At 36.2% G+C, this 15500-nt stretch overlaps 1 protein-coding gene across 1 annotated transcript in view; it reads left to right on the top strand.

The window, feature by feature from the left end:
• Positions 1-15500, top strand: part of dhx15 (DEAH (Asp-Glu-Ala-His) box helicase 15) — a 50128-nt gene that overhangs the window by 8473 nt on the left and 26155 nt on the right. The window contains exons 2-5 of the mRNA XM_081359821.1: positions 1742-2078; positions 8553-8746; positions 8920-9079; positions 10609-10827. Of these exons, the coding sequence (XP_081215947.1) occupies positions 1742-2078; positions 8553-8746; positions 8920-9079; positions 10609-10827 (910 nt within the window). The remainder of the gene's footprint in view (positions 1-1741; positions 2079-8552; positions 8747-8919; positions 9080-10608; positions 10828-15500) is intronic.

Raw genomic sequence — 15500 nt, 5'->3', positions numbered from 1 at the left:
ACTGTTAAACGATCTAAATTTATTTGTGCACCCTGCTCGCACAGACATTACGTCATCAGCGCGTACAGACAGAGGAGCACCGCAAACAAACAGCAGCCACCATTTACAGTTCCTCCAAAACAACAAGCTTATGTGTTCACGCCATAACTATCATAATTAAGAGATATAAAACCTGTGACGGTCTAACCGGAGCTGTTCACGTCCTCCGACTCGGAATTATGCTTTTCACTGTCAACCGTATCAACACCGTAATGAATCGGCAGCAGTCAGGTACAGACTCTCTAAGTTGTTTGTTCATTATTATTGTAATGTTATGTTCTTTTGAGACATGTGGTAGTTTAACGCAGTCTCTTGTGACTTTGGATGGCGATTTGCAGGGAGGGTGGGAACTTATCAGGGCTCGACATTAACGCTTGTCCGGGACAAGTGGATTTTTTGAAGGGACAAGTAAAAGAGAATTTTACTTGCCCGACCGGACAAGTAGCCTGATTAAACGTCAATAACAAAAAAATAACTAGGGAATCACTAAAATGAGAGAATGATTCTGATTGTATTATATTTATTGTAAGTTGCGATCGATATTGGATAATAAATGTATTACTGACGGTAACAAGGTTGCGCTGTTGAGGCTTGTGCAGCCTCTCGATGAGAAATCCAAACAAATGTAGGCTAAACTCAGTTTAAACTCAGTTAACAACATACTGCCAGTGCCAAAATTCAAAATGTGTTTTAATATTTTAACATATGATACAGTTCAGCAGTTCATCAAAATCCTGAATACCATCACGACTGAAAATGTGACGTTGCTTTCATACAACAGTTCAATAAACAGTTCAAATTAAGTCACTTACATTTTAGAGACAATATTGACTGTTTTTGTTCTGTTTCAACCATGAAAATAGTTCCAAACAAAGATCACAGCAGAACCGTAACGCATCTCACAGCAACACTTAACCGTGTTTCATTACTGAATGATTCAGCGTTTTGAACGAATTGACTGAGTCAAAGATTCAATGACCAATTCATAAACATCTGTCTCATTCTCGAATGATTCAGTTGTTTGAACGAATCATTTGAACGAATGACTCAATGACTCGCTAATTAAACGGTCGCCTGCCGCCTCCTACTGGTGGTTTACTTTCATGTTTAAAAGTATCATTCTTACCAGAGTTTCATATTTGTATATTCAAAAATATTTAAAACAATCTCATAACATTATTTAATGCAGTTGTAAATTTTCAGTATAAATTATTTAATTTGATCAGCCCTACCTAGGGTAACAACAGCCCTATAGTATCTTATTAGGCTATTCTAATTTAATTTATTGATCAAATGTAAAAATTTAAAACGAAAGATGAAGCATACATTCAATAAGATTAGGGGGGGAAATGCTCTTTAAAGGTGCAGATATGATAATATGCAGATTTTAATATATCAGCTGATTGAACACAGAGGAGAATATTTCTTAAGAATAAATTATATTTACAACACACGCACAAAAATTCCGGACAAGCAAGTTTTTTACTCGGACAAGTGAATGACAGATTTACTTGTCCAAAGGACAAGCACATGAAAAGGCTTAATGTCGAGCCCTGCTTATGCTTTCAATGCTAGCAGGCTTACGTTAGCATTTCCCAGATCACCTATTGCACTTTTAACTTTTGGTTTGCCAGAAAACTAAAACCAGGTCATTAAATCCCAATCTCTGCTTACGTGTTGCTTTTGCTTGTCTTCCCATCAGTAAGGATCGGGACAGAGATCGGGACGACCGGTCGAAGGATCGCGATCGTGACCGCGACAGAGACCGAGACCGTGATCGGGACCGAGAGAGGGACAGCAAGGGATCAAGCGTGCCCCTCAGCGTACCTGCTGTTGGGATACTTCCTCTGAAGCAGACAGCCATGAATCAGCAGATCAACCCCTTCACCAACCTGCCTCACACACCGCGTTACTACGAGATCCTCAAGAAAAGGCTGCAGTTGCCCGTTTGGGAGTACAAAGAACGGTTTAATGACATCCTCAACCGTCATCAGAGCTTTGTGCTCGTTGGAGAGACAGGCTCTGGAAAGACTACACAGGTCAGACAGCACAACGTTTTCCCCTATGCCTTACAGCTTTTCACAAGCTAGTCACATTTTTGTATTTATAAGTATTTCTAGATTTTATACTCTAAGTATTCTTTTATATTCTATAATTGTGTAAATCTGGAAAAAAAAATCTAGCATCTCAGAGTGTCCAAAATGAACTCTTGCTAAGCGCCACATATGAGTAAAAATCGGTGTATTTTTACACAGAGTATACTGTATAAAGCAGTGCTAAGCGCCAACTGGTCAGCAATTTTTTTAAAAATGAAATTTAACAATGCAAGGTGATGAGAATGTTATATGGCTTGGTGCAATTATCAAATCACATTCTTTGATTTTAATTGTATTGCTCCACTACAAGCGCTCTGTGTTTGGGTCAATTATAACTCTCATTTGAAAACTCAACGTGCTCCGACCATCGCAGATTTTGACGCTTACTTTTGTTTTTTAGGAGTGCATTAAAAAAACTTTAGGAGCGCAATTTAAAATTGATCAAATAATGTGTTTTACCTTAATAAAGGGATACAAGGGACTTTTACAGGCAAAATGATATATATTAGATATATCACAATAATTGCTAAAGCTTTTATCATAGCATATGTACTGTCACAGTATGGAATTGTTACAAAAAAGTGTTGTTGTCCTAACAAGGTTTAATAACTTTTTTGTATATATATAAAAAAAAAAAAAAACATGAAGTACTCGCTCATTAGGGCCTATATAATTTTTCCAAATTTAAAAGCAAAAAAGAGAGTGCACAAGTTTGAAAATAAATAGGCTATCTATTAAGTCTTTAAGTATTAAGTATTTGGATTTATACATGCATCTAAATGGCTGTTTGAATTGAACTTTTAAATACTGTTGAGAAACAAAGTAGCGCAGCTGATTTGTTTACAGTGTAACGGCTGCATTTCTGCTGTCAGAGAATGAATGTGCATTTTCATTAATCGCATTCTGCCATTCTTATCATCCATTATTTTTGAAGCTGAAGTTTATATTTGAGGTTTAATAATTGCATTAGGCTCTATCGCTGTTTTCCATTTCACAAATTGAAGACCTCTTAAAGTGACAATTAAGACGTTTGTTATACCATTTAATATATTGATAAATAAGGGATAAGAAAATGACAAATGGGTCACCCTCCTCGGTCTCATGGACTTAATGGACACGCGCACGCGGCAGCCATTATAAGTTCTCAAGACCGAAAGTGTAAATGAAGTGGGCTTCATTTGGTAAAGGGACACTCTTTCCCCTAAATACATTTTACAGTTTGCACACATCTATTTTTAGTCACAAATGTGAGTGAAACACTCGCACTGTCGAGCCCTGCATCTTCCCAAATTTGTAATGAGCAGTGTTGGGCAAGTTACTTTTAAAAAGTAGGGTAAACGTACCTATTAAGCTCACCAAAATCTACATTGAGACATTTTTAGTGCACAAGATATTGGTTTTAGTACAAGAAGTTATTTTAAAATAAAATATTAATCTCTCACACTATAATATTTCATTTTATTTTAAATGACAAAAGTATTTCAATTAAGATGTACATTATTAAATATAAAAAGTCTGGCTGTGCTTAATGGGTACGTTTTGTACCCTTTAAGCACACCCCTGTTCCCAATAAGCTCACAACAAGTTTTATTAAAAATTCTTGTTTATTTTAAACAACCTTTTTAAGGAATAATTGAAAAAAGTTTTATTTGAAGGTACAGAGTCAATCACAAAAAAACAGAACACTAAAATCAAGCAACAAGGCATTCAATTTGATCAGGTAGCCTATCCTATTCATAGTGACGTGTCATTCAAACTCATTGCAACATCTAGACTAGTCCACGTTCTGGTAACCCATATTGAAAAATCAAATAACAAAACAAACCAATGTGCTCCTTAAAGGGATACTCCACTTTTTTTGGAAATAGGCTCATTTTACAACTCCCCCAGAGTTAAACAGTTGAGTTTTACCGTTTTCGAATCCATTCAGCCGATCTCCGGGTCTGGCGGTACCACTTTTAGCATAGCTTAGCATAATGAATTGAACCGGACAAGACCATTAGCATCTCTCTCAAAAAAATGACCAAAGAGTTTCGATATTTTTCCTATTTAAAACTCGACTCTTCTGTAGTTACATCGTGTAATAAGACCGACGGAAAATGTAAAGTTTAAATTTTCTAGGCTGATATGGCTAGGAACTATACTCTCAAAATCGCACCTTTTCATTTTCAGTCGGTCTTAGTACACGAGGTAACTACAGAAGAGTCAAGTTTTAAATAGGAAAAATATCGAAACTCTTTGGTAATTTTTTTGAGAGAGATGCTAATGGTCTTGTCCGGTTCAATTCATTATGCTAAGCTATGCTAAAAGTGGTACCGCCAGACCCGGAGATCGGCTGAATGGATTAGAAAACGGTAAAACTGTTTATCTCTGGGGGAGTTGTAAAATGAGCTTATTTCCAAAAAAAGTGGAGTATCCCTTTAACTCTCTGGGTCAGAGCTTTCCTGTCTACTCCAAACTTCTTGGACAGATACGACAGGTTTCTGATGGCTCCTTCTTTGTATGACATGCCTCTTTCATCTTTGGGCATACACTATAGTTTCGTCTAGCTTTTGTCATCTTAAGACTGTGAAAATAAGTTTATTAATCATTTTTTTGAAGATTAACATAGTGACAACCATCAGTTAATATTTAAATTCTGATTATTAAGTATTTACATAGACGTTTAATGTGGGTGAGCTTAAAGGGAGCACACACTGTGCTTAATTGGAGCAAAAACATTTTTTAATTAATAAATATTAAATTAAAATTTAAAGGAAAATATTTAGCTAAATTAATAATCTAGGTAATGTATTAAGTTTATACCAATTTTAATATGAACAACTATTATAGACAATATCTATGAAATTATGCTTTTTCTAATTGATGTCACACTGAAGCTGTGTGATTGTCATAGTAGTGCACCCTTTAAGCTCACCTAACAATAATATGAATTCTTTAAAAATTACAGCAGTTTAAAACCACAGACTATCAATAAAATGTAAAATTATAATATTATGGATTTAAAAGTACAAGCCATTAATTCCTGTGAAGTAATATATTAATGTAGCACACAATCTTATACAGCTAGTAAGCTAGCTATGTTCGTAGCATCTGGGCTATGTTGCTAAAACTATCTTTTAGATCTAACTGTAATTATTTCCCACATCCAGGTTCCAGGTTATAATATTCAACAGTCTAAACATTAATCTCTTAATTTTGCAATAAGAAGATGTACTTCTTCAAAATAAAGGCTTAAACATATAAAAAATGCACATCTGAGGGGCTCCTCTTCTGGTGAAAGTTTTCAGACAGCTTTGAAAATAGCCGCCAGACAGTGTGAACACATGGACACACATATCTCAGTGTGCAATGGTCTGATTGGTTTAAAATTACAGGAGGTATATAGTAACAAACACATCAATTGGTTAATACATCAAATAGGATAATACATTGCTGTTTCTTTTTATAATCTGAGTTCCAAGATGGTAGTGTGCTTAATGGGTACTTGAGCTTAATAGGTACGTTTACCCTAATTAGTTACAGTTACTAGTTACTACTTCCAAAAAGTAACTAAATTAGTTACTCAGTTACAAATTTTAAAAGTAACTAGTTACTTAAGAAAGTAACTATTGCGTTACTTTCAAGTAAAATTAAATTTTAAATGCTCAAATGTTACCCCACCTCTACCCCTCTTTAACGGAACTTAAAATACATGTGCATGTTCAATTATTTATGATAAATCTAAATATTATAATGAAATGGACACTTAATACAATACATTATTAACAGAAACATGAAACATTGTACACACGTCTAAAAAAAAAAATGTTGCTGTGGGACAAAGTGAGACTAGCCTCCAATCAAATGCCATGTATGTAGATATTATGTTTATATAGTGGATCAATGCAAATAACACAATAGATGTTTTGGAACTTTTGATATTTATTGCCCCTCAACAGGGCACAACTGGGCAAAATTAAATTAAGCTTGTTAAGCAATATACCAAAAAGAAATTACAAATATATACACTCTTTGTAGTGCAAAAAAAAAAAAAAAATGTCTGTACTTCCTTTAAGAGAAGGCTACTTTTGGATTATTTGGGCTCGTCGCCATACCTGTCTCTCGTTGACTGACTGGCTTGTGTTGTTCCTTGTGTGTCCTGTCCTGTCCTGTCCTGTCCTGTCCTGTCCTGTCCTGTCCGACTATGCGTTATGATGGGTCGTTCGCAATTCATGAGCGTTAGTGATGATGGATCGACTCGTTCGCGAATGAGCTTTTGATGGGTCGTTCGCGATTCGCGAATGAGCCGAGCCGGCTCTTTTAGGTGAACGTCGGGAGCTGGCTCGCATATCTGAAGAGCCGACTCTATTTTTACAAATTTAGCCTATAGAAATTAAATAATTATGTAATAAAAATTTAAATATTAAACTTAAAGTCAAAGTCATTTAAAGAACCGTTTGTGAGCCAAAAGAGCCGGCTATTTTCAGTGAGCTGAGTCAAAAGAGCCGAATGCCCATCACTACTATGCGGGCTTTTGAACACCCGCAACTCTACCTCTGATTAGCTTACAATGAAATTTTACTCTACCTCAGCCAATCGTCAGCATTTATGCGCTTGTCTCGTGCTCTGCCCACTAACCAAGGAAGAGCAGTAAAAAAAGTATTTGCCTCTCGCTCAGAGATCTAGTTGGTCTGATGAAAAAAAAACAACAGCTTCATCAGTTATAGTAACGCGCCGCATTTTTTGTCAGTAACGGTAACGGCGTTATTAAGATGAGAAGAGTAATCAATTCGATTACTCATTACTGGAAAAAGTAATGCCGTTAGTAACGGTGTTATTTATAACGCCGTTATTCCCATCACTGGTAATGAGTCATTTATAAATCGGTTGTCAACAAAAGAGAAGTTTTAAGGTTTCCCTTCACTTTTCTGCCAAAACAAACTCAATGGTTTAAAGGGTTAGTTCTCCCAAAAATGAAAATTCTGTCAGTAATTACTCACCCTCATGTTGTTCCAACCCCGTAAGACTTTCGTTCATCTTCGGAACACAAATTAAGACATTTTTGATGAAATCTGAGAGCTGATCACTCCTCCACAGGCTTCTAAGTGATTGAAACTTCCTGGCCCGGAAAAGTTATTAAAGAGATCGTTAATATAGTCCAAGTGACTCCAGTGGCTCAATGTTAAGTTTATCAAGCGACGAGAATACTTTTTGTGCGCAAAAACAAACAAAAATAACGACTTTATTCTACTATTCATTTCCTTCTCTCTGAGCCTCTAGTTAGTTTAAGTAGTGTTTTTGCGTAGTGCGTCTGTTGCACGTCACCACGTAGGCTCACTATTGGTCGACACTTGTCATGTGTGTGATGCGTGATGACGTGCAACACAGACGCGCTGCGCAAAAACACTACGAGGCCCAGAGAGAAGGAAATGAATAGTAGAATAAAGTCATTATTTTTGTTTGTTTTTGCGCACAAAAAGTATTCTCGTCGCTTTATAAACTTAAGATTGAGCCACTGTAGTCACTTGGACTATATTAACAATCTCTTTAATAACTTTTCTGGGCCAGCAAGTTTCAATCACTTAGAAGCCTTTGGAGGAGTGAGACAGCTCTCAGATTTCATCAAAAATATCTTAATTTGTGTTCCGAAGATGAACGAAAGTCTTACGGGGTTGGAACAACATGAGGGTGAGTAATTACTGACAGAATTTTCATTTTTGGATGAACTAACCCTTTAATGTTTGAAAGCAAAGAAATTTGGATGACCATGAATATTAATATTGTAATCTTACTGTTGTTCTGTAAAATCTAATATTTATTATAAAACTATATTACAATATTTATTTTATTATATTATGTTTATTATTATTATTATTATTATTCTTATTCTTCTTATTATTATATTAGTAGTAATTAGGGTTTTTAATTTACCATACGCTAGTACTATATTTCTTTATTGATTTTGTTTTAATTTCAATAAATGTTTTTGAATGGTGGTAATTATTTTTATGTTATAATTTGTATTTTACAGTACAATATTTCATTATTGATTTGTTAGTTTCAAAATAAATAAATAATAAATTTAATATTTTAATACATTTAAAATAATATATTTTAAATAATAGTAATTATAATTAGTAATTATTATGTTTCTATTTTCTTTCAAATTTAATTTTACAGTGCAATAGTAATATTTTTTTTTATTGATTTAGGCTAATGTTTTAACTTAATATTTTGAATAACTGTAATAATAATAATAATAATTGTTGTAGTGTAGTCATAATTAGTGATACTACCAAAGCTGCGGTACCCTTTTTTCACAACCTTGCCGAGAGGGAATCTGAGACTGGGACCAAATGTACTCATTCATTTGTTTTAAAGAACTGAGAAACCCAGTAGAGAATACTAATGATTTGGTCGCGTCCTCTTTTTCAGATCCCTCAGTGGTGTGTAGACATGGTGAGGTCCCTCCCTGGCCCGAAGCGTGGCGTGGCTTGTACACAGCCACGTAGGGTGGCAGCCATGAGTGTGGCTCAGAGAGTGGCAGATGAAATGGACGTCATGCTGGGGCAGGAGGTTGGGTACTCAATCAGATTTGAGGACTGTAGCTCTGCAAAGACCATACTGAAGTAAGTTATAGAAAACAAAGATTTAGACATCAAATAATGTGTACACGATTTTTCAAGATAGTGGAAGTTTATAGTAGTTGGGTACATTTTGAAAAAAAGAAAAAGACATTTGGTCTTTTTTGGTGACACCTGAGATAATGAAGAGAGATTAAAAACCTGTCTTCTGTCTACAGATATATGACTGATGGTATGTTACTCCGTGAGGCTATGAACGACCCCTTACTGGAGCGATACGGTGTCATTATTCTCGATGAGGCTCACGAGCGCACATTAGCCACAGATATTCTGATGGGCGTCCTCAAAGAAGTGGTCCGTCAGAGGTCTGACCTTAAGGTATGTGATGCTGCTGATCATGTATTTGCACCACCTTGTGGTTGTTTTTTAATTCCATTTAAAGGGGGGGACGTGTAGGGAAGAATATTAAGTCGACATGAAATAGAAATTCATCCCCATCTTAATGATCGATTATCCTTTACACTTCAAGGTGCCCTTGTTACACTATTGTAAATACAAATGAGTATTGAGTAAACTTTTTGGGTGAACTATCCCTTTAATATTTAATTACCCCATGATGTACTCACCCTCAAGCCATCGCAAGTGTATATGACTTTATTCTTTCAGACGAATACAATCTGATATATATATATATATATATATATATATATATATATATATATATATATATATATATATATATATATATATATATATATATATATATATATATATATATATATATATAAAAAAAATCCTGGCTCTTCCAAACTTTATAATGGCAGTGAATGGAGGACAAGATTTTGAAGCCCGAAGTACAAGACTCCAGTGGGTTAATAAAGGCTGTTTGCCGGAAGCTAGTTATTTAGTTTTTAAAGTTTTAAATATGGATATTTTTTTCTTACACAAACGCATCGATTCGCTTCAGAAGGCCTTTATTAACCCCCTGGAGTCGTAAGGATTACTTGTATGATACTTTTATGATGGATGGATGCACTTTTCTTGGACTTCAAAATAAGGACCGCCATCCACTACCATTATAAAGATTGAAAGAGCAATGATATTTTTTATGTAACTCCCGATTGTTCGTCAGAAAGAAGATAGTCATATACACCTAGGATGGTTTGAGGGTGTGTAAATCATGGGATCATTTTCATTTAATAATCTGTTATAAAAACATGCATTCAGTGTCATGGAGAGAAAAGCTTCAGTTTTGAAGCGGAATCAAGCTGAGCCAGGAGAAATCGTCCTCTTAACAAATCAAATCAATCTTTGAACGTCTGTCTCTGTATATTCTTCCTCGGACTGTTGCCGATGATGCTGTTCACACACCTGACAGCTGTGTGGCCGTTTGTTTGAAGACAAACGTGGCCATTCCACTCAGAAATGCACAGCCAGTCGCTTTAGTGGAGGTAAAGCGACTGCTGCTGGGTCAGCCCATTTGAAAGCCATCAGCCCAAGGAGAGCAGAAGCGCAGCGAGTTTTATGGCTGAAATGTGCTGGACCGATTCTCATAAAGCAGATGGGTAATGACTACTTGTTGTCAGGAACAAATCAAAGGTTATACATGTGTTCAGAGACTGTTAAATAAGGTCTAGGTGACTCCAAGTGATCCCTTGGCCCAGTGTCCCAATCCAGCTTTAAAGTTTAATATGCTTTAAGAGCAATTATAACGCGTCATGATGTGGAAAGGTGCCGGGTGGACTTCAAAATGCCTCTGTGTTTTTTCCTCCATTAGAATCATAATGTCCCCAGAGAGAACGAAATGTGCTCGCTGTAGACACGGGCGAAGAGTAGCTTCTTTTACCAAGTGCTGTGTGAAATGGTGTCCTTTCAAAAGCCAATTGAGTCAATTTTCTCCTCCCCAGGTCATCGTAATGAGCGCCACTCTGGATGCTGGAAAGTTCCAGGTTTATTTTGACAACTGCCCCTTGCTCACCATTCCTGGCCGGACGCATCCCGTGGAGATCTTTTACACGCCCGAGCCGGAGAGAGACTACTTGGAAGCGGCCATTCGCACTGTCATCCAGATACACATGTGTGAGGAAGATGAGGGAGATGTACTGCTCTTCCTTACTGGACAGGAGGTAATGTTACTGATGTCCTGGTGGATTTGTTTAAATGGTTCGTGCAGAGTGGAAAACGCTTGATTTTAACAGTTATGTTGTCAAGGTTCCTGAATTTTGAGTGAAAATGCTTGATATTTTTTCCTTAGTTTATTATAAATGCCTTCCCTGCACTTGAAAAGCACCGACTGTACTTGGAAAGTGCTGGAAAAGTTTTTCAATTTCACTCATGAACTCTGTCCAAAGTTCCAAGCATTTTACTTATATTATAATTTTATCCTAGTATAGTGATGCTTTATTCAAATGAAATCAACTTAGCTGCCATTGTTAACAGTGTTACGGTTAAGCAAAAATATTAAAAATAAAAATAAATTAATGTAAAGCTGAAAAAAAAAAAAAAAAAACTAATGAAATGATACAATTAAAATTAATTATTAGAGAAAAAAAAAATTAAATTAGAAGGGTTGTCTTGGGAACTAACTGAAATAAGTTTGCATTCAAGTACTAAAATTATGAAATAGATTTGAATCAAAGCTAAACAAACGAATAAAAATAAACAACAAAATACTCTGTAGCACTTTAAGATGACGAAGTTACACGTTACTACATGTACTTACTATAGTAATTACAGTAAATTATGCATAATTACAAGTAACTAACCCTAACCGTAACTCTATAGTAAGTGCATGTAGTTAATTAATATTACTCAGTACTTATGAGTAAGTACAATGTAACCACATCACCTTAAAGTAACACTAATGATTGTTTTTTACCTTAAAATAATGTTTCCAAAATCGTTTCAGTGGTTCATCAAGTAATAACAGGATGAAAGGCACTTCTGCATTTGCTTTGCGGCCCTATATCTGCTATAACCGCACTATGCAAGTTTGTCAGATTGGGTAGCGTTTCTATAGTTCGAATGAGACATAAGAAACTACAAATTTAACTTGCTTTACGGCTTGCTTTGAATAGCTTTTTTCTTTGTTTCTGATGTCACAATACATCATACTTTCATAAAATCATGCAACATACTCTACCTCTTCTGTGGACATCGTTCATTCGAAAGCCTGGATAATCAGCGAGCGTGTGTGCGACGGTAGGCTGAATTATTTACGACAGTGATAATGGACAATTCCGCTTCCAACCTCTAGGGCGACCGAAGAGGAAAAGTTCTTTAGTGTTGCTTTATAATAAAGAGTAACCAAATACTCAAACTAAAATTACAATTCAAGTATATATAAATATTGAATACTTAATTATATCTAAATAATAGCGTATTAAAATAATACTGCTACTAGTTACTGATTTTGAACAACAATGAACCATACAGCTGTCAGATAGGGATAGTCATGTATTTTGCCTAAATTTTAATTGTTGCTTGCAAATAAAATTATTTAATTAGATTTGTTTGTCTGCTGCGATTGATATCAAAGCTCTGGATTGTTTGAGTTTGTAGTGCTATCAGCCAATCAGCGTTGTCATGAAGTAACTATCTGCTGCTCCAAAGTGATTTAGTCGCATGGAATTTATGCAGCATTAAAATAAAATACAAATATTGTTGAAGAAAACAATAAAACCCTTCTGTGGGTGCTTCCTGTTGTTTTGGCTGTGTGGCTTTGACTTCACATTCAAGATGCTCATTATGAGCCACATTTGTCATTTGTGACATTTTTCAAGCTGCCTCGCACAGAACAGTTAAATAGTGCAGAAGAGATCAATGCTTAGATTGATAATGGCCATGAACACAGCTGGCCTTGGCGCAAAGGCAAAGGCCTGTGAGAGATGGCAGGGAATGACCTAGATTCAGCCCTGAAATTAAGCCATTTATTATTTTACGTCTCCTGCAACCAGTGCTCACCTGAGCGCAGTGGAGGGTCAGGGACCCACCCAAATGATAAATACGGTCACAGATGGAGAATCACCAGCATTCCCTGCATATTTGTTCTCTTTTGCAAGGCTCAAAGACAAATTAACTTAATGTTCTTAGATGCTTTACATAGAGATAATGAGAAGACCAATACATTATGCAATTAGAGGAATCCAATAATTCAGAAGATTTAAAACTGCATTTGCAAATGAACACCTTTTATGCCACATTGAGTCTGACTTGTCAAATAACTGAACATTGTACTTCCTTCATTTGTGTCTCACTTCCCTTTTCAAAGAGAAGTCACTTCTTCGCACCATCCACCTAATCAGATAATTTGACACCCTATTTATTAACGGCAGACTCCTGTCATTAGTTTCTCCAGTGGGTCTGGTCGTGTACATCCGTTTTCATTTGCAGGTGTGAGATTGATCGCTGGCTCGTTGCAGAATGAATGAAGTAAGTTGCAGTTGGAGTATCTCCATCACCATTGGATGATAATTGAGTGGAGATTTATTGATGCGCAGGATTGTTCTCTTTGCAGTGAACTAATCATTATCAAGTCCAGAATGTCAGCGGACACAAGGAGCTCATGTTTATCATGAACGGATCAATTCCGTGTTTGCATATGTGACATTTAAGAGTGTGTTTTGTAATTAAAGCATTTTTTTCCAAACACTTGCCCATCTACCATTTTCCTGTCAAACACAATCGTGTCCCAAACTCACGCTATTGTTCCAGTTAAAAACTTAAACTTCTACTCTAAAGCAGTTCTCCAGTGTGTTCAAGTTGTAATTCTATTTGAAAGAGGCACTGACACTGTTTTTCGTGTTTAAGACCGTAATGCTGCTTGCTTTAAAGCAATCTGTTATAAAGTGCTATATAAATAAACTTGATGTGACTTACTGGACACATTGCTATAATCAGATGCTTTCTTATTCTGAACTGCTGTTTTCTTACTGCCTTTTTGTTGACTGTTTTTGTTATTGAGAGTAAAGCATGCAGCACATATTCAAACCTTCATCTAAATGCCTCTCCTAGCATGTGGGTGGTGTCAGGATGTTTGCTAACAGTATATTGCTGCAAAGGTATTTCAAACTTCTTTTTACCTCTAAGCGAAGAACAGAAAAGAATTTCAGATCTAGCGTTGCAGGTATTCACTTTGGTGGCTTGTTAATGTGTTTTTAATTAGGTTAACGGACTTCAAATGGACTAGGGCAGTGGAAAGGGTGCTGTGCTTAAGCATTTCCCATCTTAAGCATGTGATGAGACTAATGATCACAGTAGTGGAGTTGGCTATTATATTTCACCCATTTAAAAAATGATTGAGTATGCTAAAATTTAGGCCAAGAATATGTTATTTTAGGCTGGTAACAAAGTAGCTCAGTTTGCTCCTTTAGATCAATTAAAGGGATAGTTAATTCAAAAATGAAAATGATCCCATGATTTACTCACCCTCAAGTTATCCTAGGTGTATATGACATTCTTCTTTCTGACGAAGACAATCGGAGTTACATTAAAAAATATCATTGCCCTTCCAAGCTTTATAATGGTTGTGAATGGCAGTCCAAAAAAGTGCATTCATCCATCCATCCATCATAAAAGTAATCCATATGACTCCAGGGGATTAATAAATGCCTTCTGGAGCAGAGCAATGGTTTTTTTTTTTTAAAGAAAATTATCCATATTTAAAACTATATAAACTAAAATAACTAGCTTCTGGCAGATTTTTGTTTTATAAAGTTATAAATATGTATATTTTTCTTAAACGCATAGATTCACTTCAGAAGGTCTTTATTAACCCCCTGGAGCCGTATAGATTACTTTTATGATGGATGGATGCATTTTTTTTGGACTTCAAAATCAGGACCTCCATTCACTACCAGAGCAATGATATTTTTTAAATGTAACTTCAATTGTGTTTGTCTGAAAGAAGAAAGTCATGTACGATTAGGATGGCTTGAGGATGAGTAAATCATGGGCTGAACTATCCCTTTAAGGCGTCTCATTTTAGTTCAGCAATTTGCACTGTTTGTCCACTCCGTTTTAGGGGATGAAAAGGTTCTTTCCCGTTAATGCAATGAGACTCTGCAGAAGAGACAAATGACTTAACTCTCTAGGCTTTTCGCAAACTTGCAAATAGCAATTAGTTGTAAACCACACAATTTCTCAAAAAGAGAAAAAAACAGTTGCAGTTATTTGTTCAACTTTGCTCGTTCAAATCAGGTCTAAATTACCACTGATTAAGATTAGTTTTCTCCTTTAGATCTGTGCCAGCTAATTTGCATCTGCAGCATGTAGATTAAAGGGTCCATTTAAAATATTTTCCTCCAGTATTGTATCATGCCCGCTGTGAGGAGCGAGGGATCTGGATTTGGCGCCTTGCTCCAGGTGCAGGCTCTTCTGCATTGGCACAGCCGCGTGTCCCTCTCTCCCCGGCGCCTTGGCAGCACGGATAGCAGTCCTCCTGACAGCTGCCGCTTCCCAAGGGCTGATGGACTATTAATACTTTGGCTAATTTGATCAATCCATTCAGATTTGCCTTGTCCTGCACCGTTGTGGCAGAGCTTTGATTAAGATGCACATGGCCACCGGCGCCATTTTCTGCGCATATTGTACCCCAGGGAGCAATGCAGAGCGTGCGTGGACTACCATGCCTGGGATATCAGCGTGCTTACGAGCTTTAATGCTTTTATGGACAAATGATTGGCTATGGCTGCTTAGATACGCAATGAAAAAGTTTCAAGTAAAATGTTAAGGGCCTTTTGATGTCACAGTGCATGTCTTGATATCGATAAATGCTTTATTATAACAGCCTGAAGTTTTT

The sequence above is a fragment of the Scardinius erythrophthalmus genome, assembly GCF_964197995.2.
Source record: "Scardinius erythrophthalmus genome assembly, chromosome: 2".
Classification (NCBI taxonomy): Eukaryota; Metazoa; Chordata; class Actinopteri; order Cypriniformes; family Leuciscidae; genus Scardinius; species Scardinius erythrophthalmus.
Note: the sequence above shows the minus strand (reverse complement) of the source record. Positions and strands in the feature narration are given on the sequence as shown.